General features: G+C 51.8%; 1 protein-coding gene across 2 annotated transcripts in view; it reads left to right on the plus strand.

Annotated features, from left to right (window-relative positions):
* The window catches only part of GPR137B (G protein-coupled receptor 137B), a 43784-nt gene that overhangs the window by 16268 nt on the left and 13316 nt on the right, over window positions 1-14200 (plus strand). For both annotated transcript variants that reach the window (XM_057734427.1, XM_057734426.1), the window contains exons 2-3: window positions 6204-6253; window positions 11771-11993. In XM_057734427.1, the coding sequence (XP_057590410.1) occupies window positions 6204-6253; window positions 11771-11993 (273 nt within the window). The remainder of the gene's footprint in view (window positions 1-6203; window positions 6254-11770; window positions 11994-14200) is intronic.

The raw sequence follows: 14200 nt of genomic DNA on the forward strand, positions 1-14200 counted from the left end.
GACACCACCTCATACCCCCTGGCACCACCTCACACCTCCTCACACCCCCTCACACCTCCTCACACCACCTCACACCTCCTCACACCCCTTAACACCGCCTCACACCACCTCATACCCCCTCACACCCCCTGCCACCTCCTCACACCACCTCACACCCCTCACACCCCTTAACACTGCCTCACACCCCCTCACACCCCCTGCCACCCCCTCACACACCCTGACACCACCTCATACCCCCTGGCACCACCTCACACCTCCTCACACCCCCTCACACCCCCTCACACCACCTCATACCTCCTCACACCCCCTCACACCTCCTCACACCCCTTAACACCGCCTCACACCCCCTCACACCCCCTGCCACCCCCTCACACACCCTGACACCACCTCATACCCCCTGGCACCACCTCACACCTCCTCACATGCCCTCACACCTCCTCACACCCCTCACGCCCCCCACACCTCCTCCTATCACCTCACACCACCTCACACATCCTCACACCCCCTCATACCTCCTTACACCCCCTCATACCTCCTTACACCCCCACACCTTCCCATACCACCTCAGACCCTCTCACACCTCCTCACACTTCCCCACACTACCTCACACCTCCCCACATCCTCTCACACCTCCCCACACCCCCTCACACCATGTCTGTGTCTGGTTGTGAGTTTTTCAAGGTCAGGGACCAGCCTTTCCATATTTTCACAATTCTTGATTCCAGATCTGGTGCTGGGTGTCAGCTGACCCCCCAGTCTGCATGTGGGGAGAACTGGAATTTTTCTCTGGTCTCACTTGTTTCCCAGCCACTCACACAGTCCCTGTCATCCTGCCCTGCCAGCTGGTGGGTCTGGTTTTGCAGGGAGCAGGCTGAGCCTGTGCTATCGGCAGCAGTGGCTGTACACCATGAAGGATTAATTCCTCCTCGTCTGCCTCCCACTCAGGAGCCCTGTCCTCCTCCCAGCCGGGTTCCTGCTGAGGTCAGCGGGAGCCAGCGCAAACTCTAGGAGATGGACAGCTCGATAGGAGAGCCGGAGTCAGCCCCGGAGGGTTAGCTCCAGTTCTGGGCACTAATCAATCTTTAATGAAGTTCCTTGGAGCGCAGACAGGAGTGGGGGAGGGGCGAGTAGGAGAGTTTCGAATTTTTTTTTTTGAAAACTGGGTCCAGACATTTATGTACTTTATTTAATGAGGGCAAAAATGACACTGCAATTAAATATATACTATGTCAGTTTAAAATGCCAGGAGTTTAAATACAACTTTAAGGAACTTAGGTTTAAGGGTTTTTAACTTGAAGGACAGGGCAGAGTTTCCAAGCACAGCTTAAAAAGGCCCAGGTGAATTCAAGACATAAACGTGTGACCCTCGAACAACACCGGTCCATGTAGATACGGACTTTTTGTCCACACTGGATACTACAGAACTACAGCAGCTGCGGTCAGTTGAATCCGTGGGTGCGAAGCTGTGTTTACACTGAGGGCCCACGATAAATTGTGCTCAGATTTTCACTCCTGACCCCCTTGTTACTCAGGGGTCAACTGTAATTGCCAGAAATTATAAAGAGTGGACAGAGCTTTCACTAATCGTGGTCAAGGCTTTTATTTTGATGTTGTGATCTGTCACCCTGGCTTTTAGCTTAGAGAGGCTCAAATGGTTTATTTCGTGTCAGACTGTGCCCTTACCTGGTGATGACTTTTCTCCTCCAGGCAGGGATGTGGCCTTAATAAGGATATGAGTTTTGTGGGCTTTCCCCATCTTTTACAGGATGGGGACTTGGGTTCCTTTCAGGGTAAACGCTTGACCTGGGGGACCCCTTGTGCCCAGTGCCTTGCTTGACTGGTATTCACAGGGGTGAATTGCTGAGTTTAATTTTAAAGTCGTCATTTTTTATTTGTTGTGGCAACCATTATTATTATTATTATTGATATTATTAAGGCCGCAATAAACATTCCACCCACGCTTAGTGCCTTAAGGGCAGTGTTTCCCAAACTCTGTTCCCTGGAACACTCATTAGGAACCCCTTCAGTGGCCAAGCAAGTTTGGAAAACTGCTGTGTTTTCCTTGAAGATTGCGTGTGTTCCCTGAAGATTTACAACATGTAGTAATTAGCCTTTTAAAGGCTCTGGGAATTCCTGCAGGGAAAGGCTGGGTAGCCTAGCAATTTCTAACTTTGTTGCTGACGTGGCACTTCCTTCCAGCCACCTTCGTGAATCCCCAGTTCTGTGAGTGCACCTTGAGAAGCCCCGCCTCAGAGTCAGTTGTTACCAGGAGAGTTGTGGGCGCAAAGCACGTGCTTGTTTATAAAGTTCGAGTCCTGGACCAGATAGTCAACGGTCATGGCTGGGAACCCTGATCTTCGCTGTGTTCCAGGAAGGAGCTTCTGGGGTCCAGGCTGGCCTCCCACTCCCCAGTCCCTTCAGTCCATCCCCCATCTGGCGCGTGCAGGCGGGGCTGCAGGGACCACGGAAAGTAGAGAAATGTCTCGTTTTATTTATTGGAGGAGGATGGTGTGCAGGTGGGCTACGCTTCCAGTTCACTGCTTTTGCAGCTCTTGGCTGGGGGTGTGGACCTTCAGGTCCCAGGCCCCGAAGACCCAGCACTGGCCAAGTAGTGGCAGTGAGCTGGGCGCCCGATAGGACACGTGTTGACCCTGATCCACACATGTGCACGCTGGTGCCATCCTGGTGGGACCAGGAACCGAGCGCGAGATGAGGCAGGATGTGGTGAAAGAGCAGGAAGAGCCGATGTGCCCACCACGCGGCCGAGCCCCTGACCCCCTGACCTGCAGATCAGCTCCCTGTGCCCCGACCACCTGAGCCCACAGCCTTCCTGGGCTGCATCTGCTCTTGTCGTTTGCCCTGTCTGGGTCTTCCCTCGCCAGCAGGAGCGTAAGCCTGTTGAAGGCAGAACGGGTCAACTTTTTCTTTCATTCGTGACAGCACTTTGCACAGAGTTGAGTCCATAGGATGGGACCACCCGTGGGTGGTTTCTGGGAGCCCAGCGATGGCCCTGGCCTGCAAGAGTCCACTGAGTTACCTGCCATCAAGTAAGGGGCCCCCAAGTGTGGCAAAATATTAAAACAATATTTGCGTATTTCCTTGACAAGTTCAAACACTTTTTAAAAAATACTGTAGTTTCAATATCATCTATCACTTATGTGTGGAATCTAAAAAATGGTACAATGTAACTTATTTATAAAACAGAAATAGTACCAAGGAATATAGAATTTAGCATAAATTAACTCATTTAATCCTCACAATATCCCTGGGATACGGGTACTATTATTATCCCATATTACAGATGAAGAAATTAAAAACAAAAACAAAACAGAAATAGACTCACAGACATAGAAAACAAACTTACAGTTACTGAAGGGGAAAGTGGGGGGATAAATCAGGAGTTTGGGAGTAACAGATATACACTACTATATATAAAATAAACAGCAGGGACCTACTGTATAGCATAGGGAAGTATATTCACTATCTTGTAATAACCTATAATGGAAAAGAATCTGAAAAATAATATATATAATATATATGCGTATATATATGTGTGTGTGTATAACTGAATCACTTTGCTGGACTCCTGAAACTAGCCCAACATTGTACGTTAACTAAACTTCAATTTAAAAAGTGGTTAAAAAATACTGTAGTTTCTTCTCCTCACTTTGGTATCTGAAGAATTCTCTTGCTTTTGAAAGCAAGTTCCCCAAGTGCTGTGTAACACAAGAGCATTTTTCTGAGAGCACTGCCTGAATCAGCGTTATATTTTGTAACAGAACTTTGAGTCATATATTAACCTACTCCTATCCCTAAGGGAGGTTGTTTTATAACATTTCTCCTTCTCATGGGCTGCAGAGAAATACCAAAGGTGATATGACGTGCCTAAAATCCCACGGGAGCTTGTCAGACAAATCTGAGCTCGGCGCCCCTTTGACGTAAGGGCCGGGTACTCACGCCATCTCTTTGTGTTTTTACCAGATACTTTATTTAGGACGTGAACCCCTACTGCCTACCTCCTTCCCAAAGAGATTTAGGACGGAGACAAAACTCATGTCACAAACAAAACAATTCTTCCATAAGTTTGGAATGCTCCCCTGTGAGGCTCTGAAAATGTTTTTAGAAAGCGGGGCATGGAGTTGCTTATTGTAAAGTCTGTAGGCACGTCTGTGTTCCCCTCACCCCCAGACGTTTATCCTGAGGATCCGAGTCCTCGGTTGGTGGCACAGTACTGTAAGCTTGAGGCGGGCGTGCGCGTGGACGTGGCGGGTGCTGTCCGTGGACTTGCAGCGTCCCCTGATCTCTGTTCTTGGCACCGTACCCGGGCTCTGCGGGTGTCGTTTCATTGCTGTGATCCCCTATTTCAGTGTGTTTGCAGTGAATGATTGCAGAGCTACTCAAGCATATCAGGTCAGGCAGTTGCATCTCTTTAGTATTTCCTACGAGGGGTCCTTGGGCTAGCTGAATTTGAATCCGGATCCCTCGCCTGGGGTGGGCCGTTTATTACAGTGCAGGTTGCCGTGCCCCCGCCAGACCCCCCGGCTTGGCACCTCGGCAGGTGGGGCCCTGGGACGTGCATCTTTAGCAAGTCCTGGGCGATTCATGTGCACGTATGAGTCCGAGAATTATTACCGAAGGTCCTCAGAGGAGTGTCTTCGGAAAGCCTCCCAGGGGAGCGGCTGCTGCTGCTGCACGTGTGCTGTGGGAATCGGCTCCTCGGGTCACCTGAAGGCGCGCTGCCCCTCGTGGCGTCTGTCTGCGTCCGCAGATGGCCAGGCACTTGCATCCCCCGAAGGCTTTCCCCGGGTTACGTTCACATAACCCTCCAGCAAACTCCTTCCTCACTGCTTGCTCCTCTGACAAGAGGGCGACAGTATCAAGCCCCCGTGAGCCCCCACAGGCGCCAGGGCTGCCTGTGCCCTCCTCCCCTGTCACCAGGACCGTGCTCTCACTCCCCACCCTCTTTCTCCGTGGTCCTTTGCTCCTTACCACTCAGGCCGGGTTTCTCTCCCTTAGACAGGTATTCGGGGGCCTGAGCAGATCCTGAGGGAAGGACCAAGGGCCCAGAGGGCTGAGGAGAGGGGGACAATGCGTGGCGGAGGACGGTGGGTTCCAGAGGGGCACGGCAGCCCTCGGGTCCAGCAGGAGGCCAGGGGAGGGCGTGTTTGGGAGCTCCGTGCGGAGGCGGGGCCTGGATGCAGGGAGCGTGTGGTCGTCTGTTCCTCACCGTCCACAGCAAGAGCATCTCAGAAGAATACCCTCCCTTCTTCACGCGTCCATGCTCTTTCTTTCCTTCTCCCGGTGCTGCCCCACCCGCTCCCAAACACCAGGGCTCAGGTGTGTGAGCAGGTGCACGGCTGCCCCCCCACACCCCGAGCCCTGACTGGTGACCCCCTCCAGGCTCCCGGGCACACACCGGGGAAGAGCTGCGTGATTGGTGGGGCTGGAGCCTGAGCTGACACCTGCGTTCTGTCTCCCCTAGTCCTTCCCACAGGCTCCGCCCGGCCAGCCGCTGCCCCCTGCCCGGGCACATTAACAACTGTGCAGGCTGCGGAAATCTGGAGAAATTCCAACAAGCAGCACGTCATCCATAGATAATGATTGAGTTTGACACTCCTGTACTCTAGTGGGCCGCACAGTCTGAGGCCTGAGTTGATGGACCCGTCCATTCAAACCACATTCTTTTGGTGCCAGTGAAAATCCTGATAAAGTGTGAGCGTGAACTGTTTGTCTCTGGGGGAAGTACAAGCTCAAACACAAATCTTTTTTTTTTTCTTTTTTTTTTTTTGGCCACACTGCTCAGCATGTGGGATCTTAGTTCCCCGACCAGGGATCGAACCCATGCCCCCTGCATTGGAAGCGCAGAGTCTTAAACACTGGACCACCAGGGGAGTCCCTCAAATACAGGTCTTAAAATAAGGGACATACTGGGTAGTGGTAGACCAGTAATACCTTTAAAAAAAACCAACAGCATTTTAACCATTTGCAAATACCTTTGCTTTTAAAATTTAAGTTAAGTTTAAATTGTATGCACAGCCTGAACAATGTTTAGCCTCACGAACTTTCTCATGAGGCAGACCTCTCAATTTCAGAGGCCGCTCCTGAGCGCCTGGGCACCAAGGGAAAAGGGAGTTCCGAGCAGTGTGTCCGTGTCAGCAGATTGTGGCCCCAACTTGCTGTGTTTTTTTTTTTTGTCATTGCAGGTGATTTTTAAAGCCAAGTCAAAATATTCTCCAGAATTGCTCAAATACCGGTAAGTACCCCCGGGGCAGTTCTCTATGACAGCAGATAACTGTTTCTCCAGCCTGGGTTTGCACACGTCACTCCTCTGTGAGCTGCCCAAAACCGGCCTCCTCACCTGGGGTTGCGTTCACTGCTCACTGATTCACAGCTTAGCAGGCCTTGCAGTATGTTGGCCTTGATTAGAAACAAGAGTTGGTGCCTTTCCTACCCAGGGAGGATGAAGGGGGGAATTAAGCCATGCATGCTGAGTCTAAACCTCTCCGAGGCGCTTGGGAGGTCAAGGGCTTCAGCAGAAGGAAGACCGGTTCCCTAAAGATGCTCACCTGGCCAGGTGCCCCCCTCCCCACCTTCTAGGTGCAGGTGCCACTCTGGTAAAGCCTTGTCCCCGAGGCCCTGCCCTCCCCCTGGTGGCCTGCCCCAGTCTCTGGCTACCGACTGCTGGCAGGCTCTTTTTCTGGAACTCCACAACCTGTTGTACGGTTACCAGCGAGGCCTGCAGTCTGGAAGGGGAGGCCTTAACTCCCATGCCGAATTCATGGCAGGAGGATGTGCATGTTTTTCTGGGGCGGGGCGGGGCGGCATCCATCACTTTCCCCAAGTGTTCAGAGAGGCCTGTCGACTCCCCAGCAGCAAAGAACCCGTGGCTTCGAGACTGGTCAGCATTGGCCAGAGAGGGAAGGGAGACAAGGTGCCCAGAAGGCGGGAGACGGGCACCACATGAGTCAGGGTGTCCCTATGAGGGACATCGGGACACCCTGCCCGGGCAGACATTTCTTTTTTTTTTTTTTTTTCTGGCTGTGCCACGTGGCATTTGGGTTCGGGATCTTAGTTCCCCAGCCAGGGCTCGAACCCGTGCTCCCTGCAATGGGAGTGCAGAGTCTTAACCACTGGACCGCCAGGGAAGTCCTGGGCGAACATGTCTGGAAAGGTGACTTTGGCCACTTACCTTCTCAAGTCAAAATGAAATTTTAGTTATTTTGTTACTTTAAAAATATGTAAAAATGTATACATATGTTATTTAAACATGTATCATCTTAAATTTACCAAGACTTTTTATTTAAAGTTCGGAAGGTGTATGTTTTCATCCTCCTTTTGTATCCCAGGAAGCTGTTAGTTCAGAAAGTTAGGCGACAGTACTCGGGCCAAGATACAAGTAATAAGACTTGTGTGCTGTGTGTTTGTTTTTGTTTTACATCTGATCTTGCTGTCTCCCTTCATTACTTTTTTTAAAAAAATTTTATTGAAGTATATTTGATTTATAATGTTGTGTTAATTTCTGCTGTACAGCAAAGTCACTCAGTTATACATATGTATTTTTTTTCATATTCTTTTCCATTGTGGTTTATCACGGGATATTGAATACAGTTCCCTGTGCTCTACGGTAGGACCTTGTTGTTAATCCATCCTGTATATAATAGTTTGTATCTGCTAATCCCAGACTCCCAATCCTTCCCTCCCCCACACCCCTCCCCCTTGGCAACCACAAGTCTGTTCTCCATGTCTGTCCCTTCATTACTTTTGAGGAGTTCCGTTCATGTGTCTGCCAGCCTATTCGTTTGGGACTTCAGAGTCTATCATGGGATGATGTTGATTCTAAGAAGGACGGTTTAACGTAGCAATACTTTACAGTCGGCCGTCCATATCTACGGGGTTTGTATCTGCAGATGCGGCGTGTGGGAGGGGCCCACAGTTCCTTCGATGACATGTACTGCACCACTCTCTATAAAGCACTTGAGCCTCCTTGGATTCTGGTATTGGCTGGAGGAAGCTGTCCCTTGCGGATACGGAGGGATGGCTGTTATTAGGAAAACTTGGGGATGTGCGGGAGGAGGAACATTAGGAATTGAGCTTGGACTTGGGCCTCAGTGGAGTTTGGAACATGAGTCGACTTGGACAGAGGCAGTGGCTGAAGACAAGTGCTTTTGAACTTGGTTGTACAAGAGCTGTGACTGAGCCTGGAGGAAGAGGGTGCGGAGCAGAGAACCACGGACTTCATCACTCCGGGGAAGAAGAGGAGGAAGAGGAACCAGGGACCTCCAGGCACAGGCTCAGAACAGGGAAGGATGGGGCGAGGGTCACGCCTTTGAGGTCAGTGAGTAGGTGGTGGGAGGACACGGGGCCAGCCCAGGGTACCTGCGGAGGAGGTGACGCCTTTTTCTAGAAGCTGCTCTTGATGAAGGTGAAACCTCACTGCTCCTGGGGTGACATCAGAGGGTCACCTTGAATTCCCATGGTGGCTGTTTGAGGCAGGAGACTTCGTGCGACCATCCAAGACAGAGAGGGTGGCCAGAGGCCACACACCAGCCATCTGGTGGGGAGCTGGGCCTGGTTGTCTTTTGCTTTCCCCGTTTCCAGTGTCCTCTAGGGGTCCTGTATTATTTTTGTAGTAAAGAAAGAGCAGTAAGAATTTATATCCACCATAGTACTTAAAGCAATATCCAGGAGGACTCTTCTGGAAAAGCTGAATGTCCAGACTGTGCCGTCCCGTGGATAGAAAGTGTGCGCACACAGCAGCGAGGGGCAGACGCAGGAGGGCTGATTCCAGAGGGTTCTGGAGGTTTCCACATTGTGTTCTTCACAAAAGCACAGCAGATACCAATAGAACAATAAAAATTGGGCTTTTGAGGAACCAGAATGCAGATTTTTGGCGACTCCCAGTTGGTCCTGCCTTTGGCTCTCCCCAGGCCCCTGATTCCTGCATCGCTGTGAGAACGCGGTACAGAGCAGATGAGGTGGATTGCAAGGCGCTGGACCAGTGGTCACGTCCTGTAAAAGAACCTGCAACTAATTCACGTTCATTTCCCACCCCCCACGTCTGTTTCTGCTTGAAAAACTTTGAATGCCTAACTACACATGGAGTTGAATCTCTGAGCCTTCAAACCGCTGCCCGCCACCACCCCCATGCACACAACTCCAGGGGGCGCCGGTGACTCTGGACCATGCCCTGGGGCAGTGGGTGGCGGCTCTCATCACCCCTGTGCACATCTCTCGTCTCCTTGAATGGCACCCCCTGTGTCCATCCCTGTGGCTCCTGTCCCCCTGCTTCTGGCACGCCTCCCTCCCCAGCTCCCAGGGGCTGTTGTCTCTCCTGACAGCGTGCCGGCTTTTTATCCCCTCCCTGCTCTGCTGGCCCTTCTTTCTCAAAGGCAGACATGGCCACGTCAGTCACTCCTTTACTTATCAACCTTGAGTGTTTCCCCAGCTCTCCTGTCTGCCCCTCCCGTCTCTCCTACGCCTGTCTGCCTCCCCTGCAGGGCTTGTGCTCAGTCCTACAGACACTCTTCAGCCCAATGGAGCATACTTCTTCCTGCACTTCTGACTTTGTACGCATCATACTCTCTCTTCTACGCACTTCATCCATCCCACCAGTATCTTCCCGGCCACCCTGAGCTGGGGGCCCGGGCCACCTCTTCTCCATCTTGATCTCAGCTCCCAGCACAGGGCTCTGGCAGGAAGAACCCGCAGTTCTTTCTCTCTAACCTTAAAAGAGACAACCCTCAAGTTAAGATTGTTTCCCCAAGAAAGGGGAGATCTAGTAGCTGCCACAGTGGTGTGTATGGAAAAGAAAGGGCAGCCCTCGTTTACGTAGCTAACTGATGGTTTTTGGATTCAAAGTGCACATCTTCATCTGAACTGACTCCTTCTTCCCTCTTCTCTCTCTTCAGCATATTTATTGAGCTCCTACTGTATACAGTGTGGATAGAGGGGGTAAAGGAAAGAGCCAGAGTCTCAACCCTTGTAGTGTACTGCCCAGGTAGAAGCAGCACTGGTCAGACTGCTGTCCACATGCTTCACTGTAAACTGGTGATGTCTGTGAAATTCAAGTGCAGGGGACCAGGGAACAGATCTCAGGGAGACCTGAGCATGGGGGGGTGGGGGGGGCGGGATGTGCAGGAGGGTGTCAGGAAGCCTTCTTTGAAGAAGTGATACTTGAGCTAAGATCTGAAGGTTGAGGAGGAGTGGGGTAGGCCAAGTTCCTTTGGTAGAATGCGGGTTCTGAAAATTATGTGAGAGCCTTTGCCAGTGGCTAGAAATTGTAAATTGCAAGATAAAAAATCCCATTCAGATTAGCTTGGGTAAGTGGGGGGGTTTATTCCATCACCCTGACATCTGATGGCAGGAAATCAAAACTGCAGCTGCACCGTGGCTGCCCCTACCTCCACCTCACCCCCAGTCACCGCACCGGCTCCTGCCAGTGGCGTGGAGCTGGGACCAGAATCCGGGTTTCTGTGTCGCGGTCTGTGATGACTTTGGAAGACCCCAACACCGCCTTCTAGCTTTAAACCCACTTTTAGTTGCTGGTTTTCTGCTTTGGGACTTGCAGATATATTCCACTTAAATGGTCTGTTTTTGAGCCAAACCAGTCTGTTCCTTGTTTGCTTCTTGAGTGATACTTAGCCTGAAGTAGACACGATGTGGACAAGTCCTGGAGAGAAACTTGAACTGACTTCAGTTTTGGTAAACCTGAGAAGCCTCTCTCTAGACCTTGTGCAGGTCACGCAGGCAGCCTGGAGCTCTGAGGAACCACAAGTTAAACACGGCCAATGACATAGCTTGTCCCCTGCTGCCCTGGGCAGGGTGCAGAGGCCGAGGCTCGCTCACTGCGGACCGTCCACTAGTGAGTGTTCCCACGAAGGCTGGGTGCTACCCAGACTCAGTGACTTGGGGGCGGTTGTAAAACCCTTTATGTATTTATTTATTTTGGCTGTGCTGAGCAGCTTGCAGGATCTTAGTCCCCCGACCAGGGATTGAACCCGGGTCCTCAGCAGTGAAAGCGCTACCCATTGGACCGCCAGAGAAGTCCCTAAAACCCTTTTTAAGCATTGTCTCACTTGATCCGCAAAAACAGCCTGCGAGGTCAGTGTTATGTAGGCTGTTTTCGGATGGTGACACGGGGGCGACGTGCCAGGCTCTCAGAGTGTAGGATGGTGGGCGCCAGCCCTGCCTCCCACCTGGGAGGCAGGCTCAGCTCTCCACATCCTTGTGAACAGCGGGTACCTCAGCCCGTGCACACACGGCTCTTCTGATCCTCACAGCCTCCCAGGGATGGGGCAGCGGGGCTCAGGTAGTGGACCTTCCTGAGGGCACCGTATGTCGTTGATGCGCGCCTTAAATCCGGGAACCCTCCAAAGTCTGAGCTATTTTTTTATTTTATTTTATTTTTTTATTGAAGTATAGTTGATTTACAGTGTTTTGCCAGTCTCTGCTGTACAGCAAAGTGACTCAGTTGTACATACATATATACACACATTCTTTTTCAGATTCTTTTCCATGATGGTTTGTCACAGGATATGGAACGTAGTTCCCTGGGCTGTGCAGCAGGACCTTGTTGTTTCCCTGTCCTGTATATAATAGTTCGCATCTGCTGACCCCAAACTGTGAGCTCTGAAGTGTTAACGTTGGCGTATTCTGCTTCTAGCATTTAACAGAAACAAACAAGCAAAACCCAGTTTCTGTGTGCATCGATCCAGAATGTACAGGCAGCATGTGGGGAAGGGTGCCTTCAGCCTCTCTCTGGTCCTTCCAGGTTGCCCCTCTACCTGGCCTCGCTCCTCATCAGCCTCGTTTTCCTGTTGGTGAATTTAACCTGTGCGGTGCTGGTGAAGACGGGCACCTGGGAGAGGAAAGTGATCGTCTCCGTGCGCGTGGCCATCAACGACACGCTCTTCGTGCTGTGTGCCGTCTCCCTGTCCATCTGTCTCTACAAAATCTCCAAGATGTCCTTAGCCAACATTTACTTGGAGTCTAAGGTAAGGTGGACATGAGGTCGACATCCCGCCATTAAACTGGTTCTCAGAAGGGTTGCCTGGTTCACAGACAGAACTCGACCGATGCCTCTCACGCCTGACCTCCTACAAATGACGTGCTGGGTTGTGGTTGCCAAGACACGGAGCCGTGTGGTTTGTTGCACTTTGTATGTGAGAAGAGTTGGCTCTGGGTGGCTCGCACATATGGGGGTGTGCAGAGTTACTGGCAGAGAGCTAAGACTCCAGTTTATGGATATAGTGGTTTAAGTGACATTTTAAAGGACCAGTGGCATTGATGGTGCCGCTGATATTAATAGAAACACACACCTGGTGTTCCCTGTGTTCCGGGCACTTTTACAAGCACTCTGCATGTGGAAACGACTGTAACCCTCACAACTCTATGGGGGTGGGTGTCACCCACTTGATAGATAGGGAGACTGAGGCACAAAGAAGTCAGAGGCGCGTCCCGGGTTGTGCACAAAGGAGATGCAGAGCCAAGATTTGGACTCGGCATCCTGGCTCCGGGTCCAGGGTCTGTCCTCTCCACCACCCGGGCGGAGTGCAGGGAGACGCAGAGCCAGGCTCACCCCTGCCTTGGCTGTGCCCCTGAGAGGGTCCCCCTTTACAGTGGGAACTGCTCCTGGGGTTCAGGATAGCAGGCTTCTCATGGCCACAGGTCAGCCATGGGCCCAGACGGGCCGCGTGTTGGGCTGCACCCTGTAGGTCTGCAAGCCCGGTGCTTGTCCAGCTTAAAGACCGAAGAAAGAGCCGGGAGTCAACACCAGAGCCATCACTGGTTTAATGGATGGGGGAGCTTACACATCTGAAGCAGGGACACCCCACCGTGTGCGGTGGGTGGCGGGTAGGACATGGTGGCAGTCTTCCCTCCTGGGGCGGGGGTGGGTGCAGGGGAGGTTACCAGTTACAGAGGAATTGATGTCAGGTAGGCTCATTCGTTTCCATGGAAACCAGCAGAGGGGCACACCCCTCACCACACCTTTGATAAGAACAATTACCAGATGGGGGGCGGGGCCTGGGGCTAGTACGAAGGAAGGTCAGTCAGGTGAGTAGGTGTAGGTGAAGCAGGCACAGGTCCTGCAGGGGAGGTACCGAGAGCAGAAGAACAGCCGTCTTGAGTGGCGTGTCCACACAGGGTGAGAGGGCAGCCCCTGCCTGTTCTCTTGTTTCTCTTGTGCCCCGCGCCCCGGAGTCCCTGTTTTCCCCTTTCCTTCCCCAGAGTTACGAGAGTGGCAGATGTGCTGGCTGAGGAGCCCCTCGCCAGCCTGGCCCCCGACTCGCCCTCATCAAGAAGCCTGGTGACGTGCGGAGGGTGGGAGGGAGGGATGCCCTGGGCTCTCGCTGGCTGCGGGACCCCAGCCCCCACCGCACGTCACCCCATTGGGTCTTGGTTTTCTCAGGTGTAGAGCTGTTGAGTGACTTCACAGCTGCTCTGCTTCTGAAATTCAGCGATGCTGTGCCCTGCGGCACCCCCTCTGCCTTCCTTGCCGCGTGGTCCACATGGCCGGACTGTCTTTGGCCTGAAGAGTTGAGCAGCTCTGCCCCCCATGATACTGTGTCCTCAGGAGCGATCAGTAGATTAAAGTCTGTGCCTCCAAGTTCAAATATACAGAGACTTCATCAGCGCATCCTGGGACTGGACTGAGCTCTTGCAAAATCCCAAAAGCTAGCATGGCAGTGTCCGTTTTTTCAGTGATAAAGGTCGACGAATTTTAGACTTGACCTTGCCTTAACTTTATTATTTATATTGTCTCCTGTATAAGGGCTATTCAAGGCTTTTTAAAAACAGAATTGGGTTTTTAATAGGAGGGGTCACATTTTAGACTGTCAAATTCCCATTTAGATCACCCCTATGGCAAACAAGCTAATAGACTACCACTGGCAAACTAAAATCATAGCTTAGTTAGTGATGTCCAAATACAAAACTCAAAAATGGATTTCAGGTTTTTAGCTAATGGTTTCTAGCCAGGGGTCATTTAACTGACTTTGGAAATTGATAGCTTCTTAAGTGGGGGCAGAAATGACCCATGTTCAGATAATTCCAAGCCCAGAGTCACATGGGCGCTCCAGCACTCCCAGCCTAGGAGATGCTAGGTCTTGAGGAAGTGCTCACCGCCCAGAGCCACTGTCCGCAGCACCGCTGTCTGCCAGCTGCCATCCCTCTGAGGTTGTTTTGTTGTCCTCAAGCCGGG

This window comes from Hippopotamus amphibius, chromosome 5 (assembly GCF_030028045.1).
Source record: "Hippopotamus amphibius kiboko isolate mHipAmp2 chromosome 5, mHipAmp2.hap2, whole genome shotgun sequence".
NCBI classification, from domain to species: Eukaryota; Metazoa; Chordata; class Mammalia; order Artiodactyla; family Hippopotamidae; genus Hippopotamus; species Hippopotamus amphibius.